The 15,997-nt window shown below is 58.0% G+C and overlaps 1 protein-coding gene across 3 annotated transcripts in view; it reads right to left on the minus strand.

The window, feature by feature from the left end:
• Positions 1–2,186: 2,186 nt before the first annotated feature.
• DLGAP3 (DLG associated protein 3) overlaps positions 2,187–15,997 on the minus strand; it is a 116,182-nt gene continuing 102,371 nt past the window's right edge. For all 3 annotated transcript variants that reach the window (XM_090057768.1, XM_090057769.1, XM_090057767.1), the window contains 7 exons: positions 14,873–15,107; positions 13,700–14,040; positions 13,041–13,126; positions 10,482–10,906; positions 9,395–9,486; positions 8,690–8,833; positions 2,187–6,722 (listed from right to left, as the gene is read on the minus strand). In XM_090057768.1, the coding sequence (XP_089913894.1) occupies positions 6,504–6,722; positions 8,690–8,833; positions 9,395–9,486; positions 10,482–10,906; positions 13,041–13,126; positions 13,700–14,040; positions 14,873–15,107 (1,542 nt within the window). In that variant the 3' untranslated portion in view covers positions 2,187–6,503. The remainder of the gene's footprint in view (positions 6,723–8,689; positions 8,834–9,394; positions 9,487–10,481; positions 10,907–13,040; positions 13,127–13,699; positions 14,041–14,872; positions 15,108–15,997) is intronic.

The raw sequence follows: 15,997 nt of genomic DNA on the forward strand, positions 1-15,997 counted from the left end.
GTGTGTGTGTAAAAGCCCAAAAAGCTCCAATGAACATTTCCCCATGATTTAAATGAAACGCCACATATATATATATATATTTGTGTGCATATATATGTATGTATACACACACACATATATATGTAGATAGATAGCTATTGTATATATATGTGAATGGATAATTTCTGAGGCAACTAAGTCCCTCTCAGGGAGTTTTAACCACCTTTTGCCTTTGCTGCTAGTGTCCTCACTCACTCACTGGCAAGTTCCAGTGAGCGATATAAAGTAAATAAGAAGATGTATTTGCATGCTTAGTTGCATATTTTTTTAAGTGTACGACGGTTTTTCAGAAAATACAGTGATTTTGAGCTTCCAGTATGATAACTTCATATTTAAGACTTGGCAACGCTGGTGGTTAGTGCCCTGAGTGGGCCGGGCAGGACTTGAGGGGGCTTCAAATCTGATTTTCGCTGGGCTCAAAGCACATCAGATCTTCCATGCGATTCCAATAGATCTCAGCACGGATCTCAGAGAGGATAGATCTCAAATAGATCAGATAGATCTCAAAGAGACTGGATCCAACCTGCTGTGGCCTTCCTGAGCTCCCTGAGAAGAGCTCCAGTATATTCCCCATAGTCAAGAGGGGAGCAAAAGTGAGGACCTGGTGTTGTCCAGGTCATAGTGCTATCACCTCATTCATGAATGGCCTTATCCATGGCGGAGAAGTCGGGCTGGCAGGGACCTCCAGAGATCACAGCTAGCCCAACCCCTGCCCCAGGCAGGATCAGGCCTGTCCAAACCATCCTACACAATTTATCTTCTACACACTCTACATAAGATGACCGTGACACAACACAGATATAACCCGAACCTGCTGCAGGGAAAGCAAGGGGAACCACAGCAGCCCACGCCCTGCTTCTATAAAAGGTTGTCAAGAGACCCCAGGGTAGATGACCTTATTAATTCCAGTCTGAGTCTAGCAAGGTTGAGAAGCACTGCAATGGGCACTCTGGGGCATCAGCCCCTGCAGGGACACATGCACACAAGGGTGCCCCTACTCCGCTCCCTCTCTCTGTCTCTGATACCTGCTGAGATGCTTCCTTCTTCCTTCCCTCTGTGAGGGAGTCTGCAAAGCCTGACACCTCCATCCACTCCCCTTGGAATGGGATTTCCTACCCCTCTCCTTGCTCAGGGCGCAGGTGGAAATAAACCAGCCAAAAACGGCCTCCCTGGGGGGTGGGGAAGCCATCTGGACTGCTGCTAGTCGCAAGTTTGAGCCACACTGCGCTGGGGCTTGGCCCGAAGCAAAGCTGCAGAAGGCAGGCGGCTGGGAGAAGGACAGGCAAGCAGACACTGACTGCTCCAGGACAGGTCCTTGACTCCTTTTCTGGCCCTCCCAGTGCTGCTGAGGCGGTGGGAGCATCCCACACCAGCTCCTCTCCAGCCAGGTGCCAGTGCCAGGCTCAGTGCATCAAAGCTCTGCTCTGGGCAGCCTGGCAGCACTGCCTGCAAACAGCCAAGCACCCTAGGAGACAACACAGGGGAACCGTCCCTGCAGGGAGCTGACGTGAGGAGGGGTCTCCAGACGGGTCCAGGACCTTCCTCTGACTCCACTACTAGCAAAGACAGCTCTTTAGACGGCCCCATGCAGTCAGGGCTACTAGACAGCCCAGGGAGAGCTACCCAGTCAGGGTTAACGCCAGACCTTCAAAGGGCTGTAATCATGGAGATACCCCCACGCTAGGGAATGTGCAGGCAAGAGCCAAGCCCCAGGCTACGCACACGCCTTGTTGCCCCCCATCCAGCTCTCCCCCTGGGGAGGTGGGTGAAGGGGAGGTGGGTATAAGCACCAGTTCTGTCGATTCCCTTGCACCCTGACCCGCAGGGCCACTGCCGCTCCAGACCTGTTCTCAGCCTTTCAACCCAGCTCTGCCCAGGGAGTGACTTGGACATGTTGGCAGGGCCCCACTTCCAGACTCAGCCAGAATATCCTGGGCCCAGCCCAGCTGCTTTGAGAAGCTGACTGGTAAGCACTGGATTCAACCCAGACCGCGACCTTGCAGTCCCCTCGGCCAGGAGAGGCACGGGTGATTCTGCACCTTCCCCGACATAGCCAACAGCTGCTTTGCTCCCGCCGGACTGCAACGCGCCCCTGACCCCTGCCGTGCCCCGAAATCAGACGATCAATGAGACACAGGATGCAGAGCTCAAAGGTGAGAGTAGCGCCGGCTGCCTCCCCTGTTGACGAGGAGCCTCACGCCGGGCCTGGAGTAATCAAAGAGTCGTCTTTATTACATTACGGTTAAGTTTGTTACAATAAAAATGGAACCACATGGCACGGTCACTGTACAGTATTGTCGTATAGAACTGACAGGTGGAAGGGCTTCCTCTTCCAGGCACATTGCTAAGAACTAAGTTGGATGGAGGCAGGGAAGAGGTGAAGCGCTCTGTTGACTGCCTGTTGCTTTCCTGGCTGGGATCGTAACAGTGGCGTTGAAAGGGACTGGCCGCTGCACACAGAATTGGCTGCCTTGGCTCTCCCCGGCAGGTGGATCTTACGCCGAACTATTCGATAAACTTCTCCCTCGCCCGTCCCTGCAGTGATGTTAACTGAGTCGTTGGAGGCCACAATATGGCTCTTTAACAGCCAGACAGGTAGATAACAGCCCGCAGGGAGGTTTGAGCGCCAGACCCCTCTTTCTTGGCAGCATTACATGCACCCCCCCAACCCCCTCCCCACCCCTGGCTGGACAAGCCACTAGAGCCGCGATCGCCCCCACCTCTCTGCACGTCCCACCGGCGCCACATGCTGCATGGAGGTATCCCAGCGGGCCTCAGGCAGCAAGTCCTGTTGGACCGAAGTGCATTATTTGTGTTACAGTGGTTCCCCCCCACCCCCCAGTAGTGCTAGGTGCTGCACACTCCTGAAAAGCCAGTTCCTGCCCCATGAACACCCAGCCTAGGTGACACTGCTGCTTCCCTCGCTGCAGGAGCCGGGGGCTTTTATCCCCTGCCGCTGCTGGCAGCAGGGCCCCTCCAGGATAGTTCGGCAGGAAGGAAGCTGGGGCTTGTATAATCAGGGGGGTGAGGAAAAGAGGGACAAAAGTCCCCCTCAAAATGTTTCACAGTGCAGGGAGCTCCCCAGTTTGAAGCAGGGGCGACATGAGAAGGCAGCACTGAGTTTTCCCCTGGAGCCCTCATTGTGGATGTAGCAGACCCGCTGTCCCAGGGCAGATCACCTCCTGCGTGAGGGGGCCGGGGGGCACGATCGCTTCTCCCCCGCTGCAGAGCCAGCCTTGAAGGCGCTGCCTCTGATGGCACAGCCTGGGCCTCGTGGGGGGTGGGAAGGGTCAGGGACGGGGACCGACGAGAAGCACCATGAGCAGGCTCCTGAGATCACTTTGATCTCCAGACCCAGCCTGCTACTGAGTCCCTCTGGGTTTGTGCCTTGTCTCCCACAAGCCTTCGCTTAGCAGGGCTGATCGGCCCGTACCCGCCCTGCGGAGAAGGTGCCCAGGCAGCCCTGGAGCCCTGCCCATGAGGAGGCCATGGTGCAAGGGCTGACCAAGCTCCCCCATGCTCTGCTCCTCCACCCTGGGCAGCGTGACACACTGCCTGGGGCAAGGGCATTGCTAGCAGAGCCCTGCAAGCTACCGCAGCAACTGTGCCAAGAGGGCCATCTCCTTTACGGCACCGCACATGAAAGTGCCACCTCTGCCAGGCCCTGGAGGATGGGGCCCGTCCATGCTGCCCACATCCACCCCTCATGAGCAGGCTTTCACCTGGGCAAGAGCAGACCCTTGCCTCAAGCCTGTCTCCTGTGATGGGGAGCTGAGAGGTTACAGCCCCTTGGCTCAGGACAGTGCTGTTACCCAGAGCCATTAAGGGAGCAGGTACGAGTGCTGTATAAATGCCCACAGCCATGATCAGTGGGCTGAACCCACCAGGGGCCTGTGTGCTCCACTGTCCTTCCCCAAAGCCCCTTATTTAGATTGGCAAAAGGCAGGAGCCAGGTGCTACTGGTTCAGGATGGCAGCATTTCCCCCACCATACAGCCCGGCATGGAGAACCACAGCCAGGCAGGTTGCAGGCCTGCAGACGGGATGCTTCTGCCACAGCAACCTCCAGCACCCTCTGCCATGGCCTTGCTTTCCCGCGTCATGCTCCCAGGGACCGAGAGGGGAAGGCGGGGACCAAGAGTCACTGCCTACAGGCATTATGACCCGGTAGAGCCTGGAGGTCCAAGCCTGCAAGCCTTCCCCGGTCTTACTCAAGCAGAGCTGAGTGAGGTCCTGGGGATTGACTGCTGGGCTCGGTGTGTGCCAACGCAGCGGTCGGTAGAGGGCATCATTGCACTGCTCGGTAAGGCATGTGGCTGGCAACAAGGGTCCCTGCCTGGGGAGCTGGGGGAGCTGGGGTAAGCCCCCAGAGTAGGAGCGAGCAGGTGAAACGTGAGCTCCGCGGCGGACGGGCAGAGCGAAGTGCAGGCACTGGCCATGCCAGCAGGCCGGGCAGCCCACCAGTGGCTGTGCAGGGGTGATCCTGAGGGAAGGAGGGCAAGAAACTGGGCTTGGCTGGAGTTCAAACTGCTCCCTCCCAGGGCATGGCAAATAGTCCCTGTGGGTTGCAGTCAGTTCAAGGCTTCATTCAATGCTGGGCACCCAGGGCCCAGCAAGCTCAGCACCATCACAGCCTGGCTGGATGAGCCCTCCCACGTGCCTTGAAATGAGGAGCATGAGGATCACGTGTGTGGCCAAGAGGTGGTGCCCACAGGACTGGGAGATTTTGTCAGGCCCTGCTCCACCTTGCTACCTCCCCAGGCTTCTCCCCACTCGGTGCTGGGGGAAGGACAGGGCACACCGGACCCCTGAGGTTGAAAACCCTGGGAACAGATTCACTCTCACAGGCACCCATCGAGCACCCCCTCTGCCTTGCAAACAGGCCAGTCCTGCTTCCAGCCCCATCACCATCAAGGGCTTTCCCCCGGTCCCCTTCTGTGCAGCTGGCAGGTCAGGGGGACCGGCCCACGCTCTGCAACAACGGCCCACCACAGCTACAGGACCCAGCTCAGGCAGCGCACCTTCCCGTGGTTTGGCAATGGCACGCTCGCCCCTCTCTCCCCCCGCCCAGCCCCTGGGTGCGGACAGGCCCTGACCCCTGCAGGAGACAGGCCACAGCCAGCACTCAGTAACCCCGGGCTGCTCCCCTGGAAGGTCTGGCCTGGATCTATGGAAAGTCTAAAGTGAAGCGCTAAAAACAGCAGGAGAAACCCAGAACCAAAACCAACCTCAGAGGCATCAGCTCCTGGCAGCCATGCCCAGACTCTCCTCCTCCTCCTCTCCTCTCCATAGAGTTGTCTTTGGAGGGGAGGGGGCATTGTCTTCTCCCTCCTCCCAAACCTTGCCCTCCTGAGAAAATCTAGTCAAGCCAGCGACCAGAGGAGATCAAAGACGTGTGGAACATAAAGTGACTAGTTAAGTTTGACCTTCTCCTTGCCTCCTGCAGCCAGCGGGCACATCCCAGCTGCAGTCCTGGTCGCCGTTTTCACAGGAAGAGAAAGAAAGAAAGCAAGAAAGAAAGAAGAAAAAGGAAGGAAGGAAGAAGAGCCTATTCCTAGTGATGAAAGATGTGAGAAGAAAGCAGGGGGCTGGTTTTCTGCTGTCTCGGATTTCCTGCTGATCTGATTCCAGTCTCACCAGCAGGAACACAGCGGCGGTTGTGTGTCTGCTTTGTTTTATTCCTTGGATTATATTTATATATGTATATGGGGCAACGAGCCCTCCCCGAGGTGTCCAAGCGAGAGGCAGGGGTGGGAACAAACTGGGGCTGCCCCTTGTGCTCGCCACGTCCTGGCGCCTCCCGCCAGCCTGAGAAGCTGGCCCGCTGGCCCGCAGGGAAGGGTGGCTTTGGCACAGGCTCCGGTGTGGCATGGAGCACAGCGGCGCTTCCCTTGCAAGACGCTGCATTTGCACTGAGTTAAGGTTGAGGCTGTGGGGAAGAGGATGCTGGCGGCCCCTGCCCACAGCTGCCCCATCTTGGGGGTGGGGGGGGGGCCCTTCTTTTCCTTTAATGGAAAAAGTGGGACAAGAAGGGGCTGTGAGGAAGGGGCTGGTGCGGAGTGGGGTGGTAAGCTCTGAAAGGAGGCGACAGGCCTCCCAAGAGAGGATGGACAGAAGGGAACGGGCTGGAGAGAGGGCAGAAGGGAAGTGAGAGGAGGAAGAGCTCCAAAGAGGCCCCAAGGAAGGCAGAGGAGGTTTCAGGGGGCAAGGGAGGAAGGAAAGGCCTGCCCTGCGCGGGGAGGCTGGGAGAGGCATGCGGGCAGGTGGAGGGAATGGGACAGGACCAGGGGTGTGTTCATTCGCCGTCGGATCCATGAATCGTATAAGACAGAGACTAGAGAAGCTGTGAGCGGGCCGGGAGCTGCCCCGAGGGGGCGGGGGGACCCCCCACGGCCCGGGCCCTGGCGATCACAGTGAGCTATGGACTCTCTCTGTACAGTCCAGGTAGAAAAGCCAGGGCTCCCTTCACAGCCTGGTCTGGGCCTCCGGGATGTAGATCTCGATACTGTCTGCGCTCTCCGTGGCCGAGTTCTGGCGGAAGGAGGCGGCTCGTTTGGCTGCCAGGAGCCTCTTCCTGGCTTCCTGCCTCTGCCGGTCCACGGAGTCCAGGGAGCGCTCCTTCACCGGGTGCACCTTGGAGCGCGGGGGCTTCTTTGGTATGGGGGGAGGGACCTTCTTCTCCTCCTGCACAGACAAAGAGAGAGGTTAGAAACATTCAGGGCGACAGCAGGAAGGGCCTGCCGCTGAGGCGGGTCATCTGGACCAAGGAAAAGAGTGGCTGGGACTGCATGGGGAAGCTGGGTGAGGGCGTGTGCATGCGTTCCTGGGTGTGCTCACCTATTCGCATGCGCTCGTGTCCATGCGCAGAAGACTGTGTGATTTAGTTGGGGATGGTCCTGCTTTGAGCAGGGGGTTGGCTCGATGACCTCCTGAGGGCCCTTCCAACCCTCACTTTCTATGACTCTATGACCGCACACATGTGCACACATCTGTGAGTGCACGTTCATATGAGCATGTCTCTATGTGCATGGGTAAGCTCAGCTAAACGTGGATGCTTGCACATCTGTACACCTTAGCCTGCACACATCATATGCACATGCCTCTGCATAGGCAGGTGAGCTCAGCTAGACATAGAGGCACACTTGCACATCTGGACATTGGGCATACACACACCTCCCAAGGCTGGTGGCACCCAGACAGGTGTGTGCATGTCTGCACACACAGCTGTGAGCTCACACACTGCAGAAGAGTCTATAGAGAGAACATGGGGCAGGTCCTGTGCCAGCTCACACCCATCACTGATCACTCCCACAGGGTTGAAAGTAGCTGGGGTCTAGCCCGGCACCTGCCGCACCTGACTGAAATGCTCAGCTCTTGCGCCGAGCACTAGGGCCGCCTTGCCCACCCAAGACAGGGATGGCAATGAAGCTCGACCTTGAGAGCATTCCCCTGGGGAATGCATCAGCCTGGAGGGCGGCAGAACCACGAGGGGTTGAGGTAAGTGGATTTTACTCTGCCGGGGCCTGCACACAGGGCAAGCATCTCTGCGGGTGTGTGCCTGCCCCTTTGGAGATAGCAGCAAGCAGGAGACACTCTGCAGAGCCCCTTAAAACACAGCGGAGAGAAGAGGCCTCTTCCTTCGGGTTCTTTCTTCCTTAAGCATTCACAACAATGCCCCTCGGTTGTGCCCAGCATATCTCAGCGGTCGCAGCTCCAGAGCAGACGCGTGCAGGGAGAGAGCAGCCGGCAGCCACGATCACAAATCTCTCCACGGACCCACGGTCTCCCCTTTCATGCTCATGAAATGCAAGAGATGCGCTCTAGGGCGGGACATGCATAAGAGCAGCTTCCAGCTGAGCACTGCAGTGCTCCGTCTCAGGCTGCCAAGGGGGAGGCACTTTGCAGAACAGCTCCTCCGGGGCTGCGCCAGCTCCGGCTGCGGGCAGGGCTCGGGGCAGGCAGGCAGGGTCTCTCCCTCTCTCACTCGCCATCTGGCTCTGCCCTAAGCCTGGATAGCCACACCAGATCCCAGCACCCAACCCCCCTCCAAAACAAATGTATTGGGAGGTGGAAGGAGGGAGGAGTTTGATCTCTGTTGAGACGTACACCCGCATCCAAGGCTCATCACAGCCTGGCCCCTTCTCCCTGTAGGGCAGCAGAGACCTCTGCAAAGCCCCTGCAGAGTTTACACCCACTCACCACTGCACTGGATCTGCAATAGTCAGAGCTCACCCGCCTGAATATGGAAACAGCTGAGATGTCCTAGGACCACATGGTTCCCCTCAGCTCCGCACGGGTTCCAGCCAGACCCACTTCTGTTGGGGATGGGATAGGAGCTGACCCTCTTTCCCTGTTGGGGATGGGAGCTGACCCTCTTTCCCTGCTGCTCTGCATTTGCTGGATCCAACACACATTGGAGACTGGAGGCAAAGGTGAGCAGGCCCTCTAAACCCAACAGGGCAGATTCAGTTCCCTCCTCTTCTCTCCCAGCAAACCTTCCGGCCTTCTGCCAAGAGAGGAAGGAACCAGCCTCCACCAGTCCTCTGTGTCCTCCGTAAACAGGTCGTGGCAATGTGAAAGAACAGCCCTGGACCCCCCAGCTGCACCCGGCCAACCCCAGCCGACAGGCACTTACAGCCCTGTCTCCCTACCTTGGCCTCAATGATCTTCCACCCGTTGGCCTTGAGCTGCAGAAGTTCTGCAAACTTCATGCTGACATCCTCAATGGAGAGCTGCAGGAGGTCCCAGAATCCAGCCAGGTCTTGGAAGGTGGGCACAGGGAACGCGTTAGGGTCCTTGCAGAAGGGGAGAAAGGGGATGCATCACTAGACAGGCAGATTATTTCCACACATCCCAGAGGACACAGAAGGCTCACAGACTTTCCATCACTTTGCTGCCCAAGGCAAGCTGCTAAGCACTAGCGCTGGGCTGTCTGACCTTTACCGACTGCATTAAAACGTGCCCCTTTGGCTCCCTGTGGCTGACATAAAATGCTTCAAGCAAACCAGGCCGGGTCTTTACTCTAGAGTCCAAAGCAGTCACCAGCATGGGGAAGCATTTGGAAATTGCTATTGCTTCCTAATTAAAACGGGGCAGCCTGTTTATTTCCAGCCGTGCCCAAATCACTGCCAGAAAGAACGGTTCATTTCCTAGACTTGTGGGATTCCTAGCCCGGTTTTCCCCACCTTAAGGGAGGAGACTTGTGATGGAGTGTGCCTTCAAATGGGACCAGCTGGAAATAAAGCCAGGTGAGGTATGCCCACCTCCAGCTGCTGCGTTGCTCGTGCCCCTTGGAGCTCTGCTGTGCCACCAGGCCCTGCCATCTGCTAGGTGGGCGAGGGGGAAGATGCACTCACCATGTTCTGCTGGCAAAGTCGGTAGAACTGCTGCACCTTCTGGGACATCAGGAGCTGGGCACTGCCCACCGCACTCCGGATCTTCTCCAGAACTGGCAGGACACCCAGAGAGAACTCAAGTTAGGGCTCTTGTTTGGGAGTAGACTGGAAGAGCTGAGGCATTATTGACCAGCCATCAGCTCCACCCTCCGAGCTATTTGGGTGTGCTGGAGGGGAGCAGCTCAGACCAACCCCAACCTCCCAAACAGCTAGGCTTGCCCCTCCCTGGAAGACCCTCAAAGTGATAGACCCCTGTTCTCTACTGCTCAACATGCAACAAGGAGAGAGAGAGCAGGGGGACTACGTGTGTATGGGGATGCACAGACAGGAAAACCCCATCTTCCATCTGGGCAAGGGTCTGTTGGCTCTTAACAAGCGCAAGAGCCTTAGGAGACCACCCTTGCTCTCCCAGTGGAGGTGGTGACAGCTGATCACTTGGGTCACTGGAATCCAGATCAGATCAAGCCCTTGGAGAACTGGCTTCCAGGGGGGACCCTACAATGGCCAGACAAGCTGCAAAGGGGCTGTCTCAGCTCCAAGGCCTCCCAGGGAGGCACACCCACTCACACCAGCCAGCCCTCAGGCCTGTGCAGAGGGGGGTTCCTGCCCTGTATCTCCTGTGAGCTGCTGGCCAGCACCAGGGCTTTGTCCTCTGCAGAGAGGACGGCTGGACTTCAGGCAGCCAGGATTCCTTGGGTGCCATTGGCAAGTGCCACACCAGTGCCACGGCTTGGACCTGGCAGCAAAGAGCAAGGAGGCAAAAAGGAGACTAATGAAGCCCAACTGCATGCCCTTCTCCACCCCATCACCCCTAGCAGGGCCAGAGCCCAACCCCCTGATCCCTCTGTGAGCTGGCTGGCACTAAGCACACATGGGCTGTGGGCTCAGCTCCCGCGGGGAACATACCAGGCACATCCGGCTGCATAGCTTTGCTGGTGCTTCCAGGACAGCCCCAGCTGGGTGATGCCGGCCCAGCCAAGACTGGCCCCACAGCCTGGGGGAAATCCTTGGATACTGCCCACCCCCTCCCCACCTCGCCGGGACTCACTCTCCTCTGGTAGGTCGTAGTCCTCAGCCTCCCGCTCCATCTGCTGGCACCAGCCCTCCATCTTCTCCACCTCCGCCTGCAGCAGCTTAATGAACCACTCTCCGTCCCGGTGGCAAGGGGAAGCTCTGCCGGAGTCGGGGAGGCTGCGGGAGCCCCTGTCGATCCAGGAGTCCCGCCGGGGCACCTCCACAGTGTCGTACTGCATCTGGTAGTCCTCGCGGTAGGCCCACTGGCCCTGAGTGTGCACTGTCTTGTACACCGCGTACTGCCGGGTGGACTCAGGCTCCGACGAGTGCCGCTGGAAGGGCCGTCCAAACTGCAACGCTTTGTCCTCCGTGGCCACGGCGAGGCCGGCAAAGCCCTCCAGCTCCAGGTCCGCCTGCACGCCGGCCGTCACGCTGTTGGAGCGCTTGAACCGGGCCCGCCTGCAGATGGGGAGGAGAAGGGGTGATGGAGACAGGCTCCTGTCCCCCAGGGGTGGGTGCAACACCGCCGGGAAAGGTGCATTCAGCATCCTGCAGGGCACTGGCAGAGCATGGAGGGCCGGCACGGCTGGGGGGCCAGGCTGAGGGGCATCGTAAAACTGGGTGTGCAGTGGGAGGTAGGGCTGCTGGCCTGGGCAAACCATCAGCTTCAGCCCAACAGCGGCGCTTCCCTTGCGAGACGCTGCATTTGCACGGAGTTAAGGTTGAGGCTGTGGGGAAAGGATGCTGGCGGCCCCGAGTCTCACCCGCCACCGACCCCAGGCACTGCCTGGCCCTGGCCAGAAGCTGCCCCTTTGCCATTAGACCTGCCCGCCGCGTTCAGACAGGGCTCCCCTCCCCTCCCGGACGCAGAGCGAGGGGCCATGTTGACTCCTTTTACAGCATGTCGGGGAGCAGAGGGAAGCTGAGCTCGGAGGCTCACAAGCTGTTTAGCTCCTGCGCCGTCCGTGGGGACTGCTCGCTAACAGCCGCTTCCTCATGTTCCCTCATTTAAATGCCTTCTCTCTGGCTTGCGCTCGCTAGCCCGTTTCTATGGAAACCAGCAATGGACGGATGCTGAAGAACTGGGGAGAGGGACGTGCGCTCGGCCCCCTTGTTAAGCCACGAGCAGGAACATTTGCAAAGTTCACCTCGGATGCCTCTCAGCGGCGGGGCCACGGCAGGGAGGACGGAGCCAGCGGATATCGGGGTGGGGGCAGTCAAGGGGAGCACCCAAAGCCACCTCCCTCCGTAGGGTCCCTCCCTGTGACACAAGGGGCTCGGGGCAACGCTGAGCAGGCCCCCTAAGGGTCTTCGATCCAAAGAGCCTAGGTGAATCGTGGCCCTCAATGGCCTGGCAGTCACCTGCAGGAGACAGAGGCTCAAATCCCTCCATCTCCCGAAGGCACGTGAACCCACGTCCCAGAAAAGTGCCCCAACCATTTGGCTGCAAGGTCTGAGACAGGGGATTTAACTCCCACTGTGGAGGCTGCTCCATGTTATGGAAAGCACATACCCATTCACCGAGCTGGGGGATAAGAGAGGGAGCGATGGTTTGGGTGCTGAGCTAGGAGGCAGCACGTCTGAGTTCCAGGCCCGGCCCAAACAGGCCTTGTTTGCCCCAGACAAAATGCTGTTGCTTCAGTGAGGAAAAAAAAAAAGTGCCATACTGGTTTGATCCAAACTGAGTTTTTTCAGCCTCTGAACCAAAAATTCAATTCTTTCCTCCATGCAACTGGAGCCTCTGCAACCTCTTGGGCTCTTAGACTGAGCTGCCAAGGCTTGGCCCATCTCATCATGAAACCCTGCAGCCTGGACAGCCTCGCTCAGCCTCCAGCCTGGCAGCAATGGTCTAGACAGGACCAAACCCCTGGCTGTAGGCTTTTATCACCGAGTGATTCAAAACGCTGGAGTTAGGGAAGAACCAAATCTGCAGAACCCAAATCCAGGTCTGGATCGGGACACAGTGAGGACAAGGCAGCACAGTCCAATGGGTAGGTACCCACTACGATTGCAAAAGTTAAGTCAGACGGCTGTGAACCCCTCAGCACCAGCTTAGCCTGCAGGTTATAATATGTTTCGCGAGCGCGTGTTGTTATAGGACGTAGCTCATGTAGTTAGCCTGCTGCACAGGGAGCCATTTGGTGACCGGTGTGAGATGAGTCGGGGCGGTCTCAGCCCGGCTCACAGTGGACAAGCATCCCCAGCACTACCCTCAGCCTCCAAAACAATCCTCATGCTGACTGGCAGCTGACAAGCCCTGGGCTGTTCCTGAATTACCTGCTTGCCCTTCTGACGCCATCAGATCAAACCCAACACGCATGCCAGGGGGCCGGGAGGGGATGGAGGGGCTTGCCAAGCTGCTGCCTGCACTGCCCGTCACTTTATGAGCCAGCAGAGAGACAGCTGTGCTTGGCCGTTGATGCGGGAAGCTAGCACGCACTGTGCTCTTGGGATGCTCGGGAGAAGAGGCACACTATGAATATTTAGTCTGGAGGAGGCATTGTGTGAAAACAATTGCGCCCGTGCGGCGGATTTGCTCAGCCCTGTCTCCTGCAGGGAAGGGAGGATAAAAGCTGCATTTAACCGGTGGTACCTTTTGTCTTCTTCCACCTGCACTCCAATGGAGTGGAATTCCCTTTGGCTCCGGCTTTCTGTGTCAGAGTCAGATATGGTCTCCACCTGCAGTGGGGATCAGAGGGAAAGCTTGTCAGGAAAGGATCTGTGCGAAGCCTCGGGCACATTAGACTCGTGCATCTGAATTTCCCTCCGCCAACACAGCAGTGCCGTGCTGGGAAAGCCACAGAAAAAAATGGCCTGAAGACAGCAACGGCCAGATCGCTCCAGGAGAACTGAACTGTGCTGGGCCCTGTTGGTCCAGGGAGAGGTTTAGGAGCAGGGCACTGCATGGAGGGAGTTTATGCCACCACTGCCTGTTCTGTTGAAAAGGCCTTTTCACACATCTGTCCCAGCCAGAGCTTGCAGCCCCCTGCCCAGCCAGCCACGATGCCCTTTGCAACAGCTCCTGGCAACCGTGACGGTGAGATGTGGGTACAGCAGACCCAAATCTGCGGAGAGTTGGGGCCAGGAGACAGGCAGTTGCCCTGTCCTGGGGCCCTCACCCAGACCTAGGGCACCGGAGACCCCAAAATGTGCTGGATGCTCTGAGAGGTGGGCGATGGCTTGGCTCCAAGTAGGCTTAGGCTCGGACTGCTCCTTGGGCTCTCCAAAGAGCTGAGGCAGAGCAACACCTACCTGAACCCCAATGGATGGGCGCCATTTCCGCTGCCGTGCCAAGCTCCTTAGTTCTTCCCGGCCAGGGATGGCCTTGATAATGAGTGTGGAGGGCTTGGGGGAAGCCCTGGGCTGGACGGGAGGCAGGTCTAAGGAGATGGCCGTCACCTTGGAGCTCTCCAAGCTCTCCATGGAATTGCAGCGAGCCGCAGCCTCCTTGGACCACGAGGGGCTCCGGGCGACCTCGGTGGGCAGGTAGGTCTCATGGGTGGACTCAGTGCTGCTCTGTGCCGTGACGGAGATGATAGGCGTGGCTTTGTTTCCTGGAGGGATGGGAGGTGGAGCTTTTCTGTAACTGAAGGCTGTTGTGGGAGAGGCGCATGATAAAGTTGCATGAAAAAAGGAGACACATTCTCATTTCCGACCGCGCGCGAATGCTGCCGAGAAAACCCACCTCTTCCTCCATCTGCCTCGTGGGGCTCCAGGAAAGGCACTAGGCCCACTGTCCAGACCCCATGAGCATGGCTAAGCTCAGTTACACCCATTGAGGACCTGTCCCCCGTGCCCACTTGCCCTCGGCCCGTGTACAAGTCAGTGCCCACAAATACCGGTAGGCTAATTGTGAGCATGTGCTGAAGGTCATGCTGAGCCGGTTTGCTTTCACACGGGCTCTTGGGCCAGTTCATTCCCATGGTCCCTCTGCTTTATCCTCAAATGGGAGGGAAGATCAATGCGCTCTTGTGCTGGCCACGCCATTGCCATGGCAGCCAGCATGAGCAAACACAGGACAGCAAAAAAAGGGGACGGGAGAGAGACAGAAAGAGAAAAAACAGGAAGGTTCAAAGAGGACAGGAAGGGAGACTACTAAAATAAAATGAGGAGAGATGGACAAAGTGGCTGGGGCACGGGTCAGTGTCTGTCCAGACTTTCTAGGCTTTCCAAGTGATGTACTACAAAGGGGTTGGCCAAGCCCTCAGACAGTCCAGGAGTCATATAACAAGGTGGTAGCATGGGACTTTGGTAGACAGATGTTTGGCAGGGAAGTGGGAAACAGGGTCCCTCTGTGGGAAAGGAGATGGGGGTGTAGGATCCCTAGGTCCTGGCAGTGAAACCAACACCCGGTTCCCTCAAACCCATGCAACAGAGCAAAAAGGGCCCAAGAGCTGAGCCCTGGGGCAGCAGGCCGGTACTCACAGGTGCTGGGCTTCAGGATGCTGCTGGTGATGGCAGGCCCGGCGGGGGCCGACATGGAGAAGAGCGAAAGGCAGTCGTCATCCTGGGAGCAGCCAGCCTGGATGGCCCGCAGGTAGCTGTGGCTCCGCATGCGGAAACAGCCGGGCAGGTCCAGAGCCTCCACAGCCTGCGACTCCACCTCGCCAAAGACAGACTCGCAGACGGCCTCGAACTGGTGGTTCAGCTCGTCGTTGATCTGGTGGGAGAGGTCGGGCGGTGAGAACGGAGGAGACGGGGCAGCTCTGACGGGGACCAGCTCCCAGCTCTGTCCTTCCACCCCACATCGAACTGCACCAGGGAATGAGCCAAACCGGGCCGCAGAGGAGGAATGGAAATGGTTGAGGGAGGTGAATGTCCCTACCCCCAGCCCACTCTTATCCCTGGCCCTTTGGTTCTGCCAAGAGGCACCATCTCTCCCAGGAGAAACGGCCCCTTGAGTTTAGCAAAGGGACAGGGCAGCTCCCTGAGCTCCCTAGCCGACACCACAGCTAAGGGACAGCAAGTCTCGGGGTCCCTGGCAGCACTCAGCTGCCTCCCTGGGTGAGGGGGTGGGTCTTGGAAACTTCAGCTGTGCCAGTGATGCTTTCCAGCGGATGCCATGTTGGTGAGAGGGGCTGTCCTGAGAATTAGGCCAGAGGGATGCTAGCACAACTGGGATCTCTCAGCCTGCCTCTGCCACCATTTCTCAGGACAGCCCAGCATGGAGGGCTCAGAGAAGAGCTCCAAGATCCCCTAGCCAACTGAGATGGCCACCCACATGCTTTTGGGGTGTGGAAGTCTGTCCACTAGGAGCTGGACCAGACCCATCTAACATGAGGCACAGATATTGCTACAAAGCCAAGCTGCCTGCAACCACCAGGATGGATTTGAGCCAACGAGCCAGACAAAAAAGCCACCCAGTCCTATTATCAGGCTACCGGTCCCTGCCACAACTTCCCTGCTATTCACGGCAGCTGCCTCTTCGGGGTCATGAGAATATGTGGAAAAGTGTGGGGCTCAGCTTGGCAGAGGAGCCAGAGACTGAACAGGCCACGCATACTGGGATCCCCCTCCTCTCCTGGAGGAACCAAGACTTGAGGGGCAGTG

This window comes from Crocodylus siamensis, chromosome 7 (assembly GCF_052110815.1).
Source record: "Crocodylus siamensis isolate JL-2025a chromosome 7, ASM5211081v1, whole genome shotgun sequence".
Lineage (NCBI taxonomy): Eukaryota > Metazoa > Chordata > Crocodylia > Crocodylidae > Crocodylus > Crocodylus siamensis.